At 34.2% G+C, this 14037-nt stretch overlaps 1 protein-coding gene across 1 annotated transcript; it reads right to left on the bottom strand.

The window, feature by feature from the left end:
* Positions 1 to 2542: 2542 nt before the first annotated feature.
* On the bottom strand, positions 2543 to 13428 carry LOC140822458 (probable U3 small nucleolar RNA-associated protein 11). The gene is made up of 9 exons (XM_073183233.1): positions 13258 to 13428; positions 13062 to 13150; positions 12926 to 12957; positions 4960 to 5021; positions 4767 to 4856; positions 4587 to 4670; positions 3985 to 4068; positions 2767 to 2866; positions 2543 to 2680 (listed from the first exon to the last, which is right to left on the bottom strand). The coding sequence occupies exons 1-9, from the start codon at positions 13311 to 13313 to the stop codon at positions 2588 to 2590; spliced, it is 690 nt and encodes a 229-aa protein (XP_073039334.1). The 5' UTR covers positions 13314 to 13428; the 3' UTR covers positions 2543 to 2587.
* Positions 13429 to 14037: the final 609 nt, after the last annotated feature.

Here is a 14037-nt window from a genome sequence, read left to right as displayed (position 1 = left end):
ATTTTGTGAGATGGATCTCTTATTTGGATCTTCCATGAAAAATATTACTTTTTATGCTAAGAGTATTATTTTTTATTGTTAATATCGGTAGGGTTGACCCATCTGACAGATAAAGATTCGTAAGACCATCTCACAAGAGACCTACTCCTGATTGAGTATACAAATTCACACACAACACACAAAATTATGATATCACATAAATAAAAAAACAAAATCTTGATATTATATTAAAAAAATTAGAAATAATTTTTATATGATTTTCTTATAATTAACTAGAATTATTACTTAAATATGATAGCATTTTATTATTTCAAATTTATGAAATTGTTAGAGATGATATCATATTTTAGAAGATTAATTTGGTTTATAAACATAAAGAAATATTTATTAGCATATGATAATTATAGACGAACCACAAATTTTATAAAAATAGGCTTTGGCGATATTTTTTATTAAACAAAATAAAATATTTTATCATTTGTTTGTGCTGATTTTTGTTACATAAAATTAGATAATGACATTAAATTTAATTACTTCAGGTCTCTTAATGTTTAATAATACTAATATCATTGTGCATGCAATTATATGATTAGAGTTGCATTAATTTTTAGATTAAACTATGAAGATTGATATTGAAAATATTAAGGATTCTTTTGTTATAGTTTGGAATTATTATTTAGATAATGAAAAGGGTAAGGCGACGGTTTTAACGACGGTTTCGTGATCCGTCACCGGAGGCTGCGTCGCATTCTAGAAGCGACGGGTTTTCAACTCCTGTCGCTTATAGCGACGGTTTTTTGGAAGAAGACCGTCGCTATTTTTGCGACAGTTTTAAGAAACCGTCGTTAATATTAAGCGACGGTTTTGTATAAAACCGTCGCTTAATATTAACGACGGTTTTAAAAACCCGTCGCTATATTTAGCGACGGTTTCGTAAAATCAGTTGCTATATTTAGCTTGAACCGTCGCTATATAGCGACGGTTTATTTAAACTGTCGCTCTATAGCGACTGTTTTGATAAAACCCGTCGTCTTTAAAATTAAGCAACGGTTGATTGAAAATGGTCGCTAACATAGCGACGGTAGAATAGAAGACCGTCGCACATGGGCGACGATTTGTGGAATTGTCGCAATATTATCGACGGTTGATGAAAAACCGTCGCTATATTAGCGACGGTTTTAATAAACCAGTCGCTAAGTAAATTGTCGCTAAATTTAATACACGACGGTTTTAATAAAAACCGTCGCAATATAGCGACGGTTTAGGAAAACAGTCGCTATAATAGCGACGGTTTTATTAAAACCGTCGCTACGCCTTCCATTTTTTTGTAGTGAACAGCGCTATGAATGACAGTTGTGAGTTTATCCACTCTCAAATCCAAATCACGTTCAAATAACTTCACTACTGTATTCTTCAATTCTAAAGCCATCAATCTTTGTTCCTGAAGTAACAATCAATATCTCATCCAATAATCGGACAGCATAAATCTTCAATGGCTTATAAAAAAAACATGGTCTGAATATCTTTCAGCCGATACAAGATCATTTTCCACGAACTTAGGAATCTCTTTATTCGTGTTTAATAGAAATTCTTGAACTTCCTTATCAAACCCATTAAAGTAAACATTGATCAACATCGAACTCAAGGCAGATTCTTGAGGCAGACCCCTGCCTAAACAAACCCCACCCAATTCAATGTTGACTATCTTACATTCAAACAACCTTTTTATCAAATCTAGAAATGTCTTATCTTCAATTTTCTCACCCAGTATCAAAAACAACTTATCAATATGGCCAGAACAAAATAATCCACGAAAAATTTAACAATAAATCACCAACTTGGGTTCACCACCGAATTCTTTAATTACCAAATCGATGTGTGGCGGCCCAAGTTTTCTCGCTTGTCATAGCAAAAGGTAGCAAACCAAAAAATTATGCATAAACCATAAAACTTGTTTGAACTCTCTCCAAAGTAACTCTTTTATTACACATATATCTAAATAGAACATATTTTTAAATTTTAGTTTTCAAAATATATATATATATATATATATATATAAAACATTCAAAACAACACTCTATTTTCCCACTTTTTCTATTATATTTTTATGGAAAAGAATTTCGACAATGAAAATATAAGTTATAAACTTTACACACATTATTGTAGTTCTTCGCAGTGAAATTTGACGGATCTGACTGCTCTAATGGCAGATTATTTTTGGGAACTTAAAAGCATGAAATATCACTATATCGGTAACTATATCTTTTTCATTATTTATAATATTATATTATTATTTTATATAATATAACAATTTTCATTCACACCATAAATTCAACATGTGTTTTTCGATTCGATCACCGGTCCGGTTATGAAGGTGATCCGATTATGAAAACATTGAAGTATACTTTTGTTTCCAACATCAGTCACAGAAAAATTATGTTTCAACGTTTACGGTTGTTCCGATTAAAAAATCACGCAGTTTTCACAGAGTTACGAAAATTGTGCTTCCCAGATGACTACATGATATTGTTGCACGTCCCCTCCTCAGGTTCTCATTCAAGAAATCTTCGTTATATAAGTATTCTATTCAACGTTTCCTTTCCTGTCGCCATTTATACACAGGTCTTGAAGTGGGACTAACCATTTCATCTTCACGCAGTTTGCGTTTCTTACCCCTTTTCTGCACCAATGATGCATTAAAATGATTACCCTACAGCGAAACAAGAAAAAATGAAGCGTATAACGTACTCTCTGAAATATTGATACCTGTAACTCTTTCTGCATAGACATATCCGTGTATATTTTCTCTAGATCTTTTAACCGTTTTTTTCTAGCATCTAGCTCTCGATATGAAGAATCTGTCTTCCTGCATGTTGATCGTGTTTCTATACACGATTAAACTAAACTCCTCAACAACAAATTCTAGTCTAACTTCCTCGATGTAGAAGAGAAACAAAAGTAATATGAAGGCCTAAAGCCAAGGAGAGACTGAAAAGAAATTTGGAAATCAACCAAAGCAAAACTCATCAAAAGGAAAAGGATTTGTGCACGGCGGACAGATAACCAACCATTTGATTCGATAAAGTTATGTTCTACAAGAAACAGAAAACTCATTTGGAATAAAACTAAATACCCAAAATCAAAGTAGAAAGATACAGCATAGAAAAAGGATTAAATATTAGGAAAATGAAGCAACGATTGCCAACAAGCAAGATCCTTTAGGGAATATGATAGATAGTAGTTCATGATACAAGAAACGTCAGTTGGGTTTAAATGCTCTAGCACTTGTGCATCAATTCAATTTCTTGAACCAAAGTTCGTCAAGTGGCAAGGATAAATGATGGAGAAAAGTATCATCCCCTAATTCCCATAAAATTTATACAAAGATACAGCACTCACAATGAAGGGATAGTATTGATCTCTGGGAAGAAATAGAAGCCAAGTAGAAAATCCAGACAAGACAAAAAGGACACACGGCCATAAATATATATCATGCACGCGTAAATGGAATTATAATTAACTCACATAGCATGCGATTGATATTCCCAATTGGTATATATTTGTGACCAACAAATCAAAAAAGTTTTTGAAGAGAAAACTCGAACAATAGCAGGGAATACCAAAGAAGTAGAAATTGAAAACTAAATTCAATAAGAAAAATAAGATATTATGACAAGGCGCCAAATATCACTATATTCAATCAACAAGTGAGGTATTGATAACTTAAAGGGGGTAAAGTATGGGTGGTGAAGAGACAAATGAAAGAGCTGTGAGGACATGCAGACTAAAGCAAATTATTTCTGATTGTCAAGGAAAATTTGTAGTCCACTTCGTTTTTGCAATATAGCTTATGGATTGACGGTAATGATATCATTCGGTACTCGGTAGGGATCTTAATTGTGGGGAGGCAAGTAGAGACAGGTTATCAACCTGGCAATCCAATTTTGTAGGAGGCAATTGACTAAAAAAAATAGCTTTCAGTACCTCAAAATAACTTTAGGCAAGTCTTTAAAAGCTGATAGGTTCCCTTGTTCTGAAACTTTTTTGATTACTTCTCTTGCCTCCTCCCTATAAAGAGAATCAACAGCCAGCCAACATACTTCATGAATCACAAAAATATCTACTAAAATCAAAATGCTATACTACTGAGCAATATTTGCCCTGCACCATTTTATGCATTAATACTTTGTGTGACCAGTACATTACCACCAAATCACTGTCCTGGATGAAAAAAAAATCTGGCATTTGCAGACACACAAGTGTAAACATGGAATTCAAGTGATTCAAACAAAAGTTCCAGAGATGACATTCTCATTGCCCCTTGGTCATTGAACTTTTGAAATTGGCCTTCGGATAGTTTTATCTTAATTGCCTAGATTACATATTAGACGTTCTTTCTAAAGCAGAAGGGAATAAAATGACTTTGAAGAAATAAATTAATTGAGCTATCAGAAGCGACCATATCTAATAATGAGAAAAGAATAAACTTTGGTGGTGACATAACTGTTATAACATGAAATTGACTACTCTAAAAAATGGGTATGAAAACTATCAAGAATCAGCAGAAAAAGGGCTTGATCACTCACCTGTTGTCGGCATAATAAACATGTTTGGATGATGACTGATTGTCAAGAGAATGCAGCATACCATTAAGTCTTTCAATTTTTTTCATCCAAAAAGTTAAATTTCAGAATAAAGATCCTGCATGACAGCTATCTTGAGAATCCGAGACCAAAAAAACCAGAAACTCTAAAATAAAACCTTTTTTTTCAGTTTGAAGCTTCTGCAAAATATATCCAATGTCTTGGGTCTTCATCAACATCAGCTCTTCGTTAATGTACTTATTAGCCTGGCTCCTTTACAAAATCCACACTCAACAGCTAATATTCAAATTACACTCAAATAAATATCCTCAAAAGAGAACATATAACCTCATAAAAATAAAATTTTCCAGCTTACTCAGGTTTATGGACTCCGCCAACAGTTTTTGTTTTAATCATCTTGAAGTAAAATTCATCTGGTGTAATTCACATGGGTTGTTCCCGATTGTGCTTAAGTCCCCTCTCGGTTATCCTATTACCCATTACTCATAGAACTTCTCCAGCCCAGGCACTGGAGCTTTTACCTCCCTAGGATTAGAACCCAAGACCTCCTGGACTTATATAGATCTTGGCAGCAATCCTGGTACCAGTTGAACTAAGGGGCTGAACCAGAACTAGGTGCTGTACATGAGGGTCCAGTCGAGGTCTAGGAGAGGTGGGTTAAGGGCTGGAACAGCTGGTCTCGGTCCAGGAGCAGATCGAATGGGGTTTAGTTGAAGGGGAATCAGGTAACTTGTTTTGGAGAGGTTCATCTAGTGCTTTGCGTGGGCAGGTTTCTAGGTCAGTAAGGCAGCTAGGGCTGGTCCAGGAGGTCTTGGTGAGTTCGGTCTTGAGCCCAGCAAGGGTGTTTATAAGGTGCTTCACTTGTCGGCTCGGTAGTTGGGACCAATATACTCAAGCTTAGTTGCCTAGGAGTTCCAATGAGGATTGCGGAATTTTTTCCAGCCACTGTCCAAAGTCATGCTCGAAGGTTTAGAGGGTTGGTTTGGATGATTTTAAGGCTGTAAATGAGTGTATTAGGTGTGGTAAAAGTTGGGGAAAAATTCGGTTAAGTTTCGAGTCAATTCGGGTTAAAACCGGGACCCCGATTCAAGTTTTAAAACAATTCGTTTAAGTTACGAAATGGGCTCCAGTTTACATCTAGGAATGCTTTTAATAATGTTTTGGGACATTTTAAGGAGTTTGGTAAGTTTCGGATCAAAATAATGAGTTTTGGATTAATCCGAGATTTAGTCACCGCACGAAACATTAATTAAAGAATTAATTGAAACGCCTAGATTTAAGTTTAGTAAAATTATGGAAAATTATATTTAAGCTCAGATAATTATTAGAAGTTCATGTTTTTAATTTGGGAACTTTATGCTAAGGTTTGATTTAATTCGGGATTAAAGCGCATTATTATGTTGTATTTAAGGATTAATTTAAAAATCATCGATTTAAACCAAATAAAATTATGGTAAAATTCTTATAGGCTTAAATAATTATTTGGGACATGTCAGAGTCAATGGAATTAAGAAAAGGTCAAAATCATGGAATTTTACGTCTAGGGGCAAAATGGTAATTTTTGGGTTTCCAGGGGCAAAATGGTCATTTTTCACCTGGGGTGAGATTTTGGTCCTAGCAGCGCCCTGAGCACAAATCATGATATTTTTAAATGTTCATGCATCACGTTTACGATTTTTACGCTATTATAATAATTATGGTGCATGCTTGGTTTAAAGGAATTAAGAGAGAAAAAGTGAGAAAGTGAAGAGCACTCCGTCTCCGCCATGCCGCGTCGTTATTTCGTTTGTTTTTTGTCAAAAAAAACCAAGGCATGTTTATATCCTCTTTCACTCTTCAATCAAGCCATATAGATATTTTTAAATATCACAAGTACATGATTTTAATGCAAGAAGATCAAAATTGTTCATATTTAATGATGTTATTTAATTATATCACGTGCAAAATATTCATTTTGAAATTTATGCAATATTGCTTGTGGCCACTTTACTATCATGGGATTATTACTTCACCCGGTCACCAGTTACCGGTCATGGGAGCATTACTAAATCCGATCGCCAGTTACCGGTCCGGTCGCCAGTTACCGGTCAGTTCAGTTCAGTTTCACCCAGTATACTGTGGCATTAGTCTGACCAGAGAAACATTACTAAACCCGATCGCCAGTTACCGGTCAGTTCAGTTCAGGGGTCACTTGCGTAGACCATAATCTCAACAGAAAACTTTTACATGTTATTTCAGTACAGGGCTCCAAGGAGCAAACATTTTCACTACGATTTTCAGTTCAGTTATGCACGTATTATAATTGTTCATGATAAGTTATTTTCACATTATGCCTCATGACATGATATTTTATAATTGCTCATGATAAGTTATTTTCACATTATGCCTCATGACATGATATTTTTACTCCCATGCAAATTTTACTATATTATTTACTCGTTATTTACAATATATGCATGCTGAGTCTTTAGGCTCACTAGACTTGATTGTTTTAGGTACTGATGATGTCGGGGCCGAGGGCGGGGGACCAGTGAGCTAGCTTGGGTCGGCAGTAGTGGCACCCGAGGACCTCATTTACAGCACTTGCCATTTTTTTATGCTCAAAATTTTATCAGTTGTTGAATACTTTAACTGGTTATTTTGGCGAGTAATAATTTCTTCTGCTACTATTTTGAACATTTAAATTTAATTTATCAGTTGTGAATGAGGCAATTTTGATTATTTTAAAAATAAACATTTTAATTTTTCCGTAAATTTTCAAGTAAGGATTTCTAGGCCGTTATAGTTGGTATCAGAGCCTATGTTCTTGTAAAGGGTTACACTACTACTGACCACGAGAAGCTCACGAAGCCACGTCTTCGGTCTGTAAGTTTTACATTTCAGCATTTTATTTAAAGCATGAATTATTTTGACAGCATGCTTCCATGAAATGTTTTACATTGAGATTCTTTAATTATTTCAGTGTTTATTTAAAGTAAATTATGGAATTATGCATGTTGGTTACGTTTGGGTTATGTATGGAACAGTATGCCTCCTAGACGCATCCTTGAGCGCACGAGAAATGATGAGCACCGTCATGAGGACGGTGAGAATCAGAGGCAGGAGGGAAATGCACCTCCACCCCCATCGGACATAAATAAGAATTTCGCTATTGGGCATTAGGAGAGGTCGTAAATTATTTGACTATATTAATTTTTGGGTTAGTAGTACTGATGTTCTACTTATGGGTCATAAGTTAAACTTAAAAATTATGAATGCTTTTGAGACTTGTAGAATTTCTAAGAAATTATTAATGGTTCTTGGTTGCTAGTCGAGTAAATTTTTGAGGATTTCATATAAGCAATAGCGATTCGAAGACTACGACAATCTGTAAGATTATAAATGTACAATTTGAGGATTTTAAGTATCTATGGAAATGTAAGATTAATTATGAGAATTTATTTAGGATGCATGCTCGACATAGTTGGATTTGAGGATTGAATTGCAGGAGTTGAGAATTTTAAGGACCTAATTGTAATAACCAATGATTTGAGGACCTAAGTTCAAAAAAATAAAATTCTAAGTGACTATTTTTGAATTTACCAAATTTTGGGATTGAATTTCGAGTTCGAGAATCTAAAAGTTTAATGAGGTAAAGATGGAAAATTTTATGGGGACAATGATGCAAATTTCGAAGAGTTGTAGGGCCAAAATGTAAATTTGGAGAACTGTAAGGGTCAGATTGCAATTTTGAAAAATTTTAAGGATTAAATGCGAACTTTTGATGAATTGGAATTTTAAGTATTTATAGAAATGTAAGACGTGTTATGGGAATTAATTTTGGGTTTAATAAACTTAAGACTATTGAACCTTATGATACGGGAAATCTATAAAATGAAATTGAGAATACTGAGGACTCATGGGTAATTATGGAATTTTCGAGATTTAGGGAAAAATTTGATGATATTCGAGGAAAGTAAGAATTAATTTTTACAATTTTTTTTTAAAAAAATTTGAGAACTTATTTAGTAGTAAGTGAGAATTGAACGGTTTAAATGGTAGGAATTTTCGGGTATTTAGGCTCGAAGGAAATATAGAATATTTAGATATTTGGGTTATAATGTTATAATGAATGGTAACCAAGGACATTGTAAGATGAATCAATCTTAGGCGTGAAAGTTTAAACGTTAGTGAAATAATGTTGTGGCAAATCAAGAATTTAAAGTGATGACGATTTAAGGTAAATTTGATCGGTTAGTTAAGTTATAAGGATAAACATTGAGTTATTTTTGGGAACATAAGTTTGATGTGTCGTAAGTTTTAGTCATGATCTTAACAGTTAAGATTATACCTTGTGAGAATTTAAAATTTTTAGGAAAGTTGGGTACGATGATGGTTAGTTTAATTGATAGACGCATGTAAGGGGTGAGGTAGACACCTTGTCTTGAGAAATTTTGGAAGTCATTAACAAATTTGGGACTAAACGGATATGTGTATTGGAATTATTCAAAGCTATTTGGATTAGGTAAATTTTAATTTCAAATTTATGGGATATTTGCTCATACGGAAATTTTGGGTGAAATAAAAACAAAAGAGAATTAGTTGTGTTCAATATAAGTTATCAATTGATTACTATTAAGATTTTTTTTATCAAGTAAGAAATCTAAAAGCTTGATATAGGGATTCTAGAATTCTATGGGTTATAAGTGAAATTGATTTAGTAAAGTTAGTCTATTGCTACCATGTGCTAACTTATTAAGTTTATATGCTAGAATTAAGTAAGCATTAAGGACATATAAGAATGCGACACTTGTTCCAATAAGGAAGTCCAGAGTTCTAGGCCTCAACTATATTGTAATTGGGAAGAGGATAGTTTGAGCAGGTAATTGTTGCTAGAAGTGTTATTATTAAGGTAATAGGTCGATGTTGTATAATTGAGCTCTTATGGATTAACGTTATTCGAAGTTTAAGATTTACGACAATTTCACATCCGGGATGCTCTTGTAAATAATAAGTTACGTAAGTTTGGTGCCGTAAGATAAATATTCGGTTCAAAGATTCTAGGCTAGTACTACTATGAGGGTGACATAAGGTTTAACCTTTAAGCGTTCTACTGAGAATAGAAGTCGATCAATAAATTTTAGTACAAAGATTTCTTAAGTCAAACTGCATAAATGCTAATATAATAGGTCGATGAATATTACGAGTATAGTATAAGAAAAGTAAGGTGCGATAAGTTCGGACATCCATTTCTAGAAGGAGGAATCGTGAGATAAGTTAAAATTTGGGGCTATAGTTGAATAGAACTAAGTCACCATAAGTTGTTTTAAGTTGCGATTCACAAACAAGGATTTTGGTAGACAAATTTATTTATGATTGAGGAGACGTAAGGACAGCTTAATATTTATCTTATCAGATTAGCGCATCGGAAGCGTGGATTATTAGGATTCTAGAATTGAGAGTCTAAACTTTTTTGTTTATCAAGGATAAGCGAATTTCGGGGACGAAATTTCTTTTAAGGGGTAAAGGGTTGTAGAACCCGTAAATTAGGCTACGTATAAGCCATGCACAATTCTAGTATTTAAATTAAAATGATTTTTATTGTATGAGTATTTAAATTCTTTTCTATAAATTTATTTATTTTACGCAGTAGTTTAATTGTTATCTTTTCAGTTAAATAAGTGAGGTTGGACTGGAGATGGAGTATTGAGATACATTAATAAAGAATTATTTAAGAAGGGGTAATTTAGCACGTTAGTAAATATATTTTAAAAAGTTGGCATACATGCAAATTATTAAATTCTTTGGTATTTTATTATATTTTTTTAAAAGCATAAATGTATGTGTATTTTATTAAATTGTGTTTATTATTTTTATGTATTTTATGCATTATTATTTCATGATAGGATTTAATTCAAGAAATTTTAAAAGTTCTTGCACTATGATATTTATGTTTAATTTTGTGCACGAACGAGGAGCGGAGGCCGGGAAATTTTAAAGAAAATTATTTTAATTACATTATTAATTTTTATTAATTAATATAAGATGTTTTAAAAGTATTTTTCAAGAATTGGGATTTATTGGATATTTTTACCCGCAGGATTTTAATTTTTAACGGTACGTAAAATTTATCGAATCGGGGGACTTTTTGAGGGTTCGACTAATATTTTCAAAAACTTTCCAACACGAAATATTTTTCAGGAGTGTGTTTGTTTTTAATGAGCCAACTTTTAAGCTCGTTGGACTTAAAACTCTTTTAAGCTTTTAATTAAACCAATTTAGGGCCCATAAGTATTATTGATTATTATTTTACTACTACTCTAAGTATTCCTAAACCTATTAATTGTGTACCAACCGACACTTCCCTCCAATCAGTGGTCCTTCTAGTGAGTGCAGCAGAAAATTAAAGAATTGTCGGTTCCTTCTTTTCCTCCAAACTCAAGCTCTTCCCACACCTCGGGCGTGCATTTCCTTCGAGCTTTTTGGCACAAATCATCAGGCATGCCATGTACTTTCATTTCTGCTTCATACATGCTAAATACTTTTTAATTTATGTGTTATTTGCATAGATATTTCGATCCAACACATAGCATGGTAAGGCTTCGGTTTTGTTCAAATCTTTGCGTTTCTCTTCACCAACTCATTTTTCTTCGTATGTTGTGCAAGGGGCTGCGGGTTTTGGTTGTTAAGGGGCTGAACATGGTGTCATGATGTTGTTTTGGAGATTAAATTTGTTGCTGATTGTTATAGAATGAAGGGCCGAGAGGTGGTGTTCTTGGGTGGTAAGGGTTTCGAGAGGTATGGTGCAAGGCAGAGTAGACTCCGCTGAAAAAGGGGCTGAACCAGAACTAGGTGCTGTCCATGAGGGTCCAGTCGAGGTCTAGGAGAGGTGGGTTAAGGGCTGGAACAGCTTGTATCGGTCCATGAGCAGATCGAATGGGGTTTAGTTGAAGGGGAATCGGGTAACTTGTTTTGGAGAGGTTCATCTAGTGCTTTGCGTGGGCAGGTTTCTAGGTCAGTAAGGCAGCTAGGGCTGGTCCAGGAGGTCTTGGTGAGTTCGGTCTTGAGCCTAGCAAGGGTGTTTATAAGGAATTTTACGCCTAGGGGCAAAATGGTCATTTGCACCTGGGATGAGATGTTGGTCCTGACAGCGCCCTGAGCACAAATCATGATATTTTTAAATGTTCATGCATCACGTTTACGATTTTTACGCTATTATAATAATTATGGTGCATGTTTGGTTTAAAGGAATTAAGAGAGAAAAAGTGAGAAAGTGAAGACCACTCCGTCTCCGCCACGCCGCGTCGTTATTTCGTTTGTTTTCTGTCAAAACAAACCAAGGCATGTTTATATCCTCTTTCACTCTTCAATCAAGCCATATAGATATTTTTAAATATCGCAAGTACATGATTTTAATGCAAGAAGATCGAAATTGTTCATATTTAATGATGTTATTTAATTATATCACGTGCAAAATATTCATTTTGAGATTTATGCGATATTGCTTGTGGCCACTTTACTATCATGGGATTATTACTTCACACGGTCGCCAGTTACCGGTCATGGGAGCATTACTAAATCCGGTCGCCAGTTACCGGTCCGGTCGCCAGTTACCGGTCAGTTCAGTTCAGTTTCACCCAGTATACTGTGGCATTAGTCTGATCAGAGAAACATTACTAAACCCGGTCGCAAGTTACCGGTCCGGTCGCCAGTTATCGGTCAGTTCAGTTCAGGGGCCACTTGCGTAGACCATAATCTCAACAGAACTTTTACATGCTATTTCAGTACAGGGCTCCAAGGAGCAAACATTTTCACTACGATTTTCAGTTCAGTTATGCACGTATTATAATTGCTCATGATAAGTTATTTTCACATTATGCCTCATGACATGATATTTTATAATTGCTCATGATAAGTTATTTTCACATTATGCCTCAGGACATGATATTTTTACTCCCATGCAAATTTTACTATATTATTTACTCGTTATTTACAATATATGCATGCTGAGTCTTTAGGCTCACTAGACTTGATTGTTGTAGGTACTGATGATGTCGGGGCCGAGGGCGGGGGACCAGTGAGCTAGCTTGGGTCGGCAGTAGTGGCACCCGAGGACCTCATTTACAGCACTTGCCATTTTTTTATGCTCAAAATTTAATCAGTTGTTGAATACTTTAACTGGTTATTTTGGCGAGTAATAATTTCTTCTGCTGCTATTTTGAACATTTAAATTTGATTTATCAGTTGACTTTGTGAATGAGGCAATTTTGATTATTTTAAAAAGAAAAATTTTAATTTTTCCGCAAATTTTCAAGTAAGGATTTCTAGGCCGTTATATCTGGGTTCCTCAATGCTGCTTTTTCCTTAAGTTTCTTTTATAAACACGCAGAAGCGACTTACCATAAAATAAGAACTCGCCAAATTTCGTTCATAAAATGCTACCAAAACCAACAAGACGCAGGGTAGTAGAAATTAACAGTAAAGTCTGCTCTTTCTGGTGATAGGCTCGTGCACGAATGACATAATCTTTATGTTTTTCGAGCAGCCCAAATTTCCTTCTCAAATACCTGGTACACACAACAAATCATCAATTGAGTGAACCAGAAATATACGTCAAAATATTTCAAAACGGGCAATAAATAAATTAATGGCCCCAAAAAATAATCACACTTACGGCTGAGCGCGCTCCTTGTGAGCTTTTCTTGGAATAGCATTCCTTAAAGACGACATCTTTATGCTAGCAAAAAAAAATTCACAGAACTTTAAAATCAATTTACGCACTTCAGAAAGGCAAAAACCACTACAGAAAACATAAAGGGCTAACAAAAATCTTGAGTTGAAATAATTTAACGGTGAAACAGCGAAGATTATCGGTACAGGAAAAAACAACGGATTTTTTTCGTATTTACACCAAATTCAAAATAATTATTAAGCACAGAAGACTCGCCTGTGGAAAGCGGTGAAGGCTTAGGGTTTAAAGGAGACACCAATGCAAAGAATCTTGATTTGATGAAAAGTATTTTATATTGTGGCAAAAAAATTATTCTAAATTAACTAAAATTCAATCATGCAAATTGGCTTCCGGATTGAGTGTAAAAACTTATGTGAGACGATATCACGAATCGTATTTTGTGAGATGGATCTCTTATTTGGATCTTCCATGAAAAATATTACTTCTTATGCTAAGAGTATTATTTTTTATTGTTAATATCGGTAAGGTTGACCCGTCTCACAGATAAAGATTCGTGAGATCGTCTCACAAGAGACCTACTCCTGATTGAGTATACAAATTCACACACAACACACAAAATTATGATATCACATAAATAAAAAAAAACAAAATCTTGATATTATATTAAAAAATTTAGAAATAATTTTTATATGATTTTCTTATAATTAACTAGAATAATTACTTAAATATGATAGTATTTTATTATTTCAAATTTAAGAAATT

This window comes from Primulina eburnea, unplaced genomic scaffold, assembly GCF_022965805.1.
Source record: "Primulina eburnea isolate SZY01 unplaced genomic scaffold, ASM2296580v1 ctg842, whole genome shotgun sequence".
In the NCBI taxonomy this organism is placed as follows: domain Eukaryota; kingdom Viridiplantae; phylum Streptophyta; class Magnoliopsida; order Lamiales; family Gesneriaceae; genus Primulina; species Primulina eburnea.
This window is presented reverse-complemented; position numbering and strand designations above follow the sequence as displayed.